Source organism: Eleutherodactylus coqui, chromosome 1, assembly GCF_035609145.1.
Source record: "Eleutherodactylus coqui strain aEleCoq1 chromosome 1, aEleCoq1.hap1, whole genome shotgun sequence".
NCBI classification, from domain to species: domain Eukaryota; kingdom Metazoa; phylum Chordata; class Amphibia; order Anura; family Eleutherodactylidae; genus Eleutherodactylus; species Eleutherodactylus coqui.
Genome location: NC_089837.1, coordinates 295,405,291 through 295,416,130, shown reverse-complemented (window position 1 = coordinate 295,416,130; position 10,840 = coordinate 295,405,291). Strand labels below are relative to the sequence as shown.

The 10,840-nt window shown below is 43.2% G+C and overlaps 1 protein-coding gene across 4 annotated transcripts in view; it reads left to right on the top strand.

The window, feature by feature from the left end:
• The first annotated feature begins 543 nt into the window (after nucleotides 1–543).
• Nucleotides 544–10,840, top strand: part of LOC136572657 (protein 4.1-like) — a 116,546-nt gene continuing 106,249 nt past the window's right edge. For 2 of the 4 annotated variants that reach the window (XM_066573479.1, XM_066573452.1), the window contains exon 1: nucleotides 5,802–5,901. In XM_066573479.1, coding sequence (XP_066429576.1) covers nucleotides 5,852–5,901 — 50 coding nt within the window. In that variant the 5' untranslated portion in view covers nucleotides 5,802–5,851. Of the gene's footprint in view, nucleotides 776–5,800; nucleotides 5,902–10,840 lie in introns of those variants that run through there. The other 2 variants (XM_066573470.1, XM_066573461.1) reach the window with 2 other exon arrangements.

Genomic DNA, 10,840 nt, shown 5'->3' with positions numbered 1-10,840 from the left:
TGCATGGCTTTTTAGTCCAGTGCATGTAATCTCAAACTGTATGTAATCTGGTGCCTTGTGAACTCCAGAACGTAGATAGTGATGACCATCTGTTATCGCAGTCTACTTACTACAGCACTTTTTGTTTGATTGGCGCTCTGTTGTGAGGGCACAGTTGTCTCCAGTCTAGTGATGTTGGAATTAATTCAGACAAAAGCTGGTTCCCCTTGAAGGAGAATGGCTGAGTGAGATTGTCAGGCACAGGAGCAGCTCTCTTTTCAAACAATGCAGCCTTTTGAGCCATGTGTTGGCTTTTTGAGTCTGCATGGCACTATCCTTCATTACCTCTTCTACCTCTCTGGGGACTGAGCTCCATCCAAATAAATAAACCCTCCTTTTAGGTATGGTAAACAAAGCCTCCTCAGCCCCCTCCCCCACTTTGATACGCCCCTTACTCCTCCATAACACTGTCCTCCCTCTAGATCTTCTTTTGTATTCCCGTAAAATATCCCCATAGTATTAAAAATAAAGCAGCAGGGCTATAGCTGGAGAGGGACCGTGTTGCAGCTGAACGGTGGAGACGCGAGCGTATGTGTATGAGGAAGAGGGATCTAATTCGGAAAGCTTATAGCAATAGATTCATCATCTCCTCCCCTCTGCTTTCCTGGGGGCATCAGGAAATTTAATCCAGAGAGGAAGCATTGGTAGAGGTATGATAACCTATTAACCGATGAAGCAGCTGGCACCTGGGGTGTAGCTGGCAAGTGGAGCAGATACCCATTGCTGATGCTTAAAGGTCGGTGCCACGTTCTCTAGTCTTATTTCTACATGTATTGTGTCTTGTCTACATTAGAAATGCAATCGCTCTTCTATTTTCTGTGCTGTTTGACGTATAACTGTTGGTGATGTTTCTTTTGTCTACGTCTGAGTTGTTGCTGTTTATAGGTCCAGTAAGCGGCAGCCCACCTGCGAGACCACTCGCCATTTCTAAAGTAAAAGCAAGCATAAATTTTGGACATGGCTTTTTATTTCAGTGATGTGCTATGTGTGTGTCATCACAAAGTGTATGTAATCTGGTGCCTTGTGAACTCCAGAACGTAGATAGTGATGACCATCTGTTATCGCAGTCTACTTACTACAGCACTTTTTGTTTAATTGGCGCTCTGCTTTGAGGGCACAGTTAATGCCAACATCACTAGATGGGAGACCTCTCAGACAAAAGCTGGTGCCCTTTGAAGGAGAATGGCTGAGTAAGATTCTCAGTCACAGAAACATTTCTCTTTTCAACAATGCAGCCTTTTGAGCCATGTGTTGGCTTTGGGGAATGTTGTTTGTAGATCTCTGCTCACGCGGACGCTTTCAGTGTGGATGCATGTTTTGTATAATGCTTCCACTGTTCCCTGCGCTCCACTCTAGGATCATCCATAGGTGATGGCTACTTTTGTCAGACTTGTTTACAGATTGTATCACAACTGCTTGTTGGGTAACTCGTGGAACTTTTTGAATTTTAATTTTTTTTTCTTGCGTATTTTTACAGCAGCAACATGTTTGCCCAAGCTATAACTGGGAACATAGCTACACTGTCCTCCAAGGCTTCCAAGCTAATTTCTTTATTTTGAGCATTCCACATAGGTCATTGGAAGGTGGCGGTGGTTGTTTGACATGGAGGACATACTCTACGTTGAACAGCCTTGTTGGTATAATAGTTTGCGTCCTTATCATCCCAGTAATAGAAATATTAAATCTTGATAGCAGATTCAATGGTCAGTATATGAATACTATTAGGAACCATTTAGGCATCCATAGTCGGAATTCACAGATGGGGACTCCTATTTGATTAATGTTCTTGGTTTATCCATCACCTGAAGCTTCTGCTGGCACTAAACCTACTCAAAGGTCTTCTTTTTTTTTAATATATAGGAAACCTCTACAACTTGATCCAATTATATAGTAAAAATTAGGTCTATATTAATAAACCCATTTTTCTAGTAATCTGCTTGTTATAGCATACACAAATATTCCTATTTGTCGAAAAAACTGACCTTATGTGTCACTGATGTGTTTATTACAATGTTTTTATTTTCATGTGTTCAGTATTTTATAGGGGTGAACTAGTAAATACTGAGAGTCTGAAACCATGTTGGGTGTAGCCGAGGCGAAGTGATCCTCCCCTCAGGTTAATGGGTGCCTGGAGAAACAAAGATGGCCGAACTGCTTCTCTGACTACCTGACGCACACTGTGCATAGTATGCATCGATGGTCTACGACACCACATGCTGATCTGACTAGTCGGTACTGCTTATATGGACAGCACTAGTTACTCAAAGCAGGTGTAGTATCTTGGAGTGCTCTAAGACAGAGCAAGAAAAATTGTTCGCCCAAGCGAACGAGCAAACAAAGTCTGTTTGCTTGTACTCTTGGACGTTCAGTTTAAGCATATAGATAAATAGTTTTTGTTGTTTTTTTTTTTTTTACAGGAGCTTTCAGTTGTTCAGTTCGCTGCACCCGTAAATGAGAAGGACTCAACGATCCGTATTTAAACGATTAGCGAACGAGCCAACGATGATTTTCATGCTTGAAATAAACACTAATCAAATGGATTATTTGATCGTTTGGCTGTGTTTACACTGAACGATTATATCGTTCAAACTCGATTCAGCAAGGTTTTTTCCTTTTTTTGAATCCTAAGTAATCTTTAGATGTAAAAGCATCTTAAGACTAATGATGCATACTAGTACACAGTGTGCATCAGATGGTCAGAGAAGCTGGGGTAGCCACCGATTTGTTTTTCCAGGCCAGGAGGGTCTCTTTAACTGTGGGTTGGTCCAGATTACAAAGTAGCAACATGGTGAGTACACATGCATTTATGTGTTTGCATTTGGTAAACACATTGGTCCTGGCTTCTATATGATATGGTGTGAGTGAGCGTTTTAGGGATAGGAGTATGTAGACCATGTTGGTAGATAAACGCTAATTGATGTTAAATACTCTCTTGTTTGAAGATGCAAAAGTATTATAAAGGTGATAAAGATTATTTAACATTACAAATATTTTTCTGGCTAATATGGTACATAGCAGTTAGTATTTATGAAGTACAGCAAAAATAGTGTCACATCTGCGTTGGACCTCTGGGAACTCTGTTTCGGAGGTTCCGTCATAGATGCGGCTGAAAATACTGAAAGAAAAGGCACTACATGCTGCACTTTTTCTTCCGTCCAAAAGCCAGCCAGCTGGGCAGATAGCTGGTGGACCCCATTATAGGTAATGGGGTCTGCCCAGTGCTATTCGTTTCCATCCATAGGCGAAATGGTTTGGCCGCAGAGATTCCCCTTTCCTGCTCCCCGAATGGAACAGAAAAGCGGAATCCCCTGTGCAGAGGTGAAAGCACTCTATCAACAAATGGGACACGGATGTCCTATTTTCATTCCATTCAGAAGCTGCACTATTAATATTTAAGCTGTATGCTCTATTTTTGTTAGTGAAGAACACAGTGAGGAAGAATACGCAACATTTCTACGATGCATACATTTATAAGCCATAGAAAATGCTGGAACTAGATGCAACCTGCTAGTAGAAAGCTGCAGGAAACGCACTTGTCATTGGCTAAACGCCTATTTCCTATATTGGAGATTGTCACTAGTTTCAAATCTCTCAACAGGAGTTTTAATGTGGATTATTACTGTTTATAATGCTAATATGTATGAAGCAAATTTTATGGCCATGTTTCTACAATGCAAAAATTGCTTAAGGCTGAAGCTCCACCTAATCATGGCAGCCCATTAATGATAATGCCAGCAATATCGTGTGGCCATTGGCATCCACTGGTGGGCAAAGGTTCAGAAGCAAACTATATTCTTGTTGTGTGATAACAGCCTATTGCTGTACATCATTAGAACAGTCTTGACCACCTTTCCAGGCTTGAAGTTCACACCGTGTATTTGTTGCCGACAATATGAAAATCATTACAGTACAAGGCATGTAAATGGGATTTTAAAAACCCCATCAACGTGCTGTAGAAAAAAAATCCATGAGGAATTAAGGGCATGCTGTTGATTTTCAAATCCTTTTCAAATCCGTAGCAATATCTACAGGTTAACATAGCGATGTTTTACTCGAAAAACAAGAATATCATGACAGTGTAATCCTGATAATAAATGGCCAGTTGTAATGGAAGGTAAAAATGGACAATGACCTGTTGTGCTTCCATTTAAATTGTTAGTGGTGGTAAGATCAGAAACTGTAAATGCTGCCCCCAGCATCATTTAAACAAGATATTGCTGGCCAGCGCATGCATCTCATAAGTGGAATTGCTGAGCAACAGTGAAGCTCCTCAATAGGCGGCAGCACTTTCATCCTTTTGGAAATGTTCAAAGTATCCTTGGCAACAATTTGTCTAATCGGCAATCATTCTGCATTAGCTTAAAGTTGTTGAAGGTTTAGGATTGTACAGCAGATTACTGTACAATAGAGATGAGCGAGCACGCTCGTTTAAGGCAGATACCTGAGCGAGCATTGGTCTTCTCGAGTAACTGATTACTCGTCCAAGCAAATGCGTGGGGGGGGGGGGGGAGCTCTCTCACTCCCCCCCCCCCCCCCCTTGCATTTGTCCGGACGAGTAATCAGTTACTCGAGAACACCAATGCTCGCTCAGGTATCTTCCTTAAACGAGCGTGCTCGCTCATGCCTACTGTACAACAGTTTTGTTTTTTTTTAAAAGGTCTTGATAGCATTGTGTGTTGCTTTCAAAAATTTTTTAAAAAAAGTCAAAATTAGAGATGAGCGAACGTACTCGTAATGAGTACTTACGCACCCGAGTACCGCCATTTTCGAGTACTTCAGTACTCGCGCGTAAAGATTCGGGGGGCGCCGGGGGGCGGGGAGGGGCGCGGCGGTGCGGGGGGTAGCAGCGGGGAACAGGGGGGAGCCCTCTCTCTCTCCCTCTCCCCCCCCACTCCCCGCCGCAACCCCCCGCGCCGCCGCGGCGCCCCCCGAATTTTTTCGCCCGAGTACGGAAGTACTCGAAAATCGCGGTACTCGGGTGAAAAAGGGGCGGGGCCGAGCACGTTCGCTCATCTCTAGTCAAAATCTCTGGAGATTGATTTCTAGGTTTAGACTGTCTTTCCATTTGTCTTTAGCGCCACCCTTAATTCAACTCCTTTTCTTCCCTATTTTCTACATTTTACCCTTTTTGTTCAGTGCATCAATGGTACTCCTATCTACTGGGCATCTAAGGGTCTTTTTTACATGGAACAACTCAAGTACCCAATAGTAGTCCCAACGATCATCACTCCACAGAAGCGATCATCGCTCATTGAATGGAGATGAAGTGTGCTAGAGATCTCCTCTTCTAGCCGCCTGCTTCCATTCAGAGTAAACAAGCAGTCCTTCATAGATGACAGACATCTTGCATGGTTAGCGGCAAGTTTTTATGCCTGCATTAAAACTAACAATAAGCAAATACATGATCTTTCCTTCAGTTGTTGGCCATGTTTGCACTGAGCGATTACAGTTCAGTTGTGTGTGATCCAGGGATTAAATAAACGATAATTGTTCAGTGTAGAAAGGACCCATGTCAGAAGATAAGCACTGTGCTGTCCACATTCATGTTGTTGTTCCTTTATACTCATATCGAGAAGTTAGTTAAGCTTTTGAGTGCACACGCTCTAAATGTGTGCTACAAAGCGAGAGAAAAAAATAGGAAGTGTCTGTACCGGAGGTGACTTGATAAAATATTTGCTTGAGAAGGCTTTTTGCAATGTGGGTGAGCTATTGTTCAGGGAGGGGAATGGCTTTTTCTGCTTTTCTTTTCCTGGGTGTGGGTTTAGCAAAGATTATTGCTGTCTCCTCGTTGCCTGATTGCACTTTTTAGTGCATGCATAACATTGTAAACCCACAGGGGATATCACTTACTGGGATGGAGAGGTAAGCTTTGCATGTAATCACTCCTTTTTAAATATTTACTTTTTATACGATTGTCATAATATCCATCTGCTTAGCACATTTGTGATGCAACTTAAAATGGTGTTATTTTCCATCTTTTCTGAGCTTACTATAGAATCCTTGACTTGTTTTGCACCTAAAAGCTGATTCAGTGTTATGTTTACACTAAAGAAAACTGTTAGGTCTTAAAACTTTAGTTATAATATTTTTCTTAGATGTTGAAATGTTGAGGATGCAGCTGTTTTGATTTCTGTATGCATTAAAAATTCTAGTGTTTGATTATGTATCCTTTGAGTTGTTGGTGAACTAAATATTGTGAGCACTGGTTATTTTTTATGCAATGTTTCTTTAGTACTGAGCCAATATGAAGAATGTAAAGTCAAACGGGCATAATTTTGTCATTTTAATCCCCTCTCTTTACTGGCATGAATGACCACCCTCCCATTTGTCCTGTAGAGTGATTGTCCACCTCCTTTGTGTACTAGTCCATTTGTCTTCCTAGGACAGAGATCTTTCTTTAGACTTCTCTCAGCTGGAGTGCACATCTCATAATAAGATACTTGAATGTTTAGGCAGATCATGCACCTGAGACAGACAGACGTAACAGCTTTCAGACTTTTCTTCATCAGGCAGATGGTTATTTTGTGTAACCACTCCACCGAGAGAAAATGGAATCTTAATGCAAAGCTAAACAGAATCAGTAGGTCTGACTCTTCCAGAAGTAGTTATAGAAGGAATCTGGTAGGGGAATGAAAATGCATTCATGTAATATATAGTATAGCATTTTTCATTAGAAGAGTTATGATATTGTACATGAACACTAATTGTTTAGCCTAAACGCGAGCCATTGACTGGACCAGGAATAAGAATCGTTTGGTTCTCGTTTGGTCAGTTTCTGCAGGACTAAAAATCATTATTGGTCATTTACTTGTCCTATTTAAACACTTTTCTCAATCAGTGTTTTCACATAGAAATGTGAAACACTGAACAAGAAGTGAATGATTCTGAAAGATGAATCTGCCCGTCTAAACGGGCTGTGCGGATGAGCTGGTGAGGACGTCGCCAGCTCTTTCGCTTGTGCAAACGAGGATCGTGCCGTTCTCTTTCAGTGTAAAAGGAGCAACAGCCTAGTGCTTGTACTCTATGCCCAGTTGTCCCATAGGGTTGAATGGAGCAGCGTGGTGCATGTTCGGCCGCTACTCAATTCAAGTTTTGCCACACTGCAGGGGGGTGCAATAAGGAGGAAAGGGCAACACTGGCCCCCTGTTCTTGAGATCAGCGTGGGTCCCAGTGGTGTTGAACATCAACGATCAGACACCTATCCTGTGAATTGGATTATAAAAATCATTTATGGGACAACCTCTTTAAGCTGTATTTAAATAATTCTTGATGGCTTCTCTAACTAAAATCCAAGTACTCATGAAATTATAAGTATACGAAAAGAATTCTACTATTTTTCGGGGAAAAAGTGCTTATATCAACAAAAAGAAACATGCTAGGTTTGTAGTGCACTCCATTCTCGCCAAGTAGAATTGGATTATTTAGCCAGTTATTAAAATTGTTTTGAAAATTTATGGATAATCTTGTGCGTGCGTGTGTGTGTGCGTGCGGGGGGTGTGTATAATCTATAATTCTAGAAGCATGTAAACCTATTTTTTGTTTTACCCCTCATGCGGAATTGATGCTACTGGGGACAACAAAGCAGCTGGTCAGCAGCCACCCTGCTCCGCACTCACTGATTGTGTTACTGTTGGCCGAGCAGTGCTCTAACATATCAGTGATAAGTGAATGTGCTGGGCAACTGTCGCATTAGTTATCTTGTAAAACAATGAACTGATGCAACAGCCTTGTGGCACATTCACCCGTCTCTAGATATTACAGCATAGCATGTAATATGACTGAGAAAGAAGTAGCCTTGGTGCAATACACGGCTAGTGAAAGGTACCCTCGTTCTGAATGACACCAAGGCTTACTGCTGTCTCAGTCACATTACAGGATGGGAAAGGTTCATCTAGGGTTAGTAAATGTGCTGGGCAGCTGTTGCATCAGCTTATTTCTTACACTGATCAAAACACTCAGGCTTGTGTCACATGACTGTATGCATTACATATTGGCCGTTGAGTATTTGCGTGTGCAATAGTGGTTTTTTTTTTTTCACTGTATTTCCGTGTGCAATTTGTACGTGATTGCGTGCCCAAAATAAAATACGCAATGATCCTCTCAGCCATTGAAATGGCCAACTTGTTTGTTACGTTCAAGATGTGTTCTTTTCCTGCGCAAATACTCAGAAAAATATAGCATGCTACGTGTTTTGGTTTTTTTGTGCGACACAATTGCACACGCAAAATAAATGCGTTTTTTTTTTCCAGCGCATTGCATATGCAAAACTTTTTTGTGAGCAAATACAGCTGTGTGACACAGGTCTTAGGCCGCCTGCAGACGGGCGGAAATTCTGCCCGTACACGACTGCATAGGATTGCATTACAATACGCAATCCTATGCAGACTGCCGCGGTTTGGTCGCGCAAAATCCCGCACAGGAAACCAACTGCAGCATGCTCTAATTCACTCACCGGCTGCAGGCTCCGCTCTGCGCATGAAAGAGCCGGAGCTGCGGGAGCTGGTGAGTACGCGCTGCTCTCTGTGGGCGCTCGGGTCGGGTCCCGCTGCGAGAATTCTCGCAGATGGATCCAACCTGGCCGTCTGCAGGCGGCCTTACTGTTAAATAAATAAAAAATGAACTAATGCCACAGCTGCCACACACGTAGGCCTGATGCCCACAGCCGTGACGGCCTGCATCAGTGGAATATCGCAGCAGAGTCTGCCACGGCGCCCCCAAAAACCCCCATACTCATCACTCCGGATCCGCTGTACATGTCCCGCCTGGCAGGCTGGCGCGCATGTGCAATACAGCGCGTGTTGTGCCGGTAGTGCCTGATGACGCGGCTAGCACGGGCGCGTACTCATGCGATACTTCCGCTGTGCTACAGCGGAAGTATAGCGTGACGACCGGCTTCGCGCATTCCCGCAGCAAATGGAGCATGCCGCGTTTTCCTTCACACAGCGGAATTCCACAGGGTGCACATTAAGCTATTGGGTTCAATAGAACCTAATAGCTGCGAAATAATGCTGCGGATTAAAACGTGGCAGAAATCTGGCCGAAGGCATTAGCCCATACTCATCCCTAAAATGATAGTGCAGCCTGGCCTACAAGCACATTGACTGTGAGCAGGAGCCGGGTGTCTGCGCTATCCGCTCGTTTCCTGCTGTGGTCTGATGAAACAGTTATTTTCAATTTTGACCTGAAAATTTCAGACTTAACCTTTATCTTGGGGTGATCGGCTGGCGAGTAAAATCAAACTTTTTTTTTTTTTTTCAAAATTGGATTGGGTCAACCCTATTCCATTTTTAGTGAAAATTGCTGAAAAATCTGCTTTCCCATAATGGGGGTGGTGGTGTTGCCTCTTCATTGAATGTGGCTCAGTGCTCAGCACTGATGCCTTGTAGTGCTAGTGTCCTAGGTTCACATCTATTCAAGGACAACATCTGCATAGACTTGGAAAAACTCCATACGGATGTTGTCCTTTGACAGCCTCCTGTCCAGGGCCTGGTCGGATTCCACCTGCGAAATCTTGCAGCGAAATCAGACTCTGTGCCCCCCAGAGACCCCACACTCGCCTCTCTGGATCTGCGGCAAGTGTCTCTGCTGGCGCGCTTGCGTAGTACAGCGCATGACACGGTGACATGATTTCCAGCGATACTTCCGCTGTGCTCACAGTGCAAGTATTGTGGGACGGATGGCTTCCATTGACTGCAAGAGAAGGACATGCTTTGATTCTCCACCGCGAGCCGAAAATCGCAGCTGATTTCCACTTAGGCAGGGGAGAATCTGTTAACATTGCGTGTCTATGGACTGCTATTGCTGTTAGATTCGCAGTGGGTGTCTGACCGTGAATCCCGCAGCGATTATCCGTCTGTGGGCATTGGCCCTTAAACCTAGAACTCCAGCGCTGCAAAGCGTTAGTGTTAATGACTGAGTAACTACAATTGTTCTTCCTTCTGCTGATGAGGTAAAGAAAAAGAATAACCCAAAAAGAACATACAAACTGTATGCAGATATTGTTCATACTCAGACGTGAACCAAGAACCCCAGGTGCACAAGGCAACAGTGCTAGCCGCTGAACACGCAGAGGCAGCACCACCATCATCAATCAACTGTATTCCCCTGCAATTTAGGAGCATTTGGCTATATGAGGGACCTTCTGGAAGTCAAATAAGTGAACACGATTTTTACTCCCATTGGCAATTAGGATTGGATTCTCCCTAGGACTGACTTTTTTTTAGGGAGGTGGTGGGTGGGGAGGGGGGAAACCAGTCTGATCCCTCCCGACCCTATTTATTCGAATAATCGCTAATCATGCTACTATAATTTAGGATATGCCAGCGATGCTGACTAGACAGATATTCACTGGCCAGTGTACTTTAATAGTTCTGTGGCCCCTTTTGTCCTAGGATGTCCTAGCAGTTGGCTCTTCACTAATTAGTAAGTGATGACATATCCTTGTGATGTGCCCTCAGTAACTGAGTTGGCAAAATCTTTTAAAGCTGCTTTCACACACTTTGTTTTGTGATCTTTTTTTTATTTTTTTATTTTTTGCATTTAGAATTTACAGATCGTGTTGATTCACCTTCAGCAAACCGTGCTACTTTTTGTGTTTGCGTGTGTTTTTTTTCGTTCTATTTGTTTTTTGCCTTGGCCTGCAAGAACTTCACGGTTTCAGCAAATCTTGTTCATTCTACAATGAACTGTACAAGTTTGCCATATAATTTAAATGGGTTTTCAAGGCAGTGCCTGCCAGGATATACTGAGGTCGGGGCAGAAGCCACTGCTCCGACCCCTGTGTAGTGGCTGGCGCTCGTAA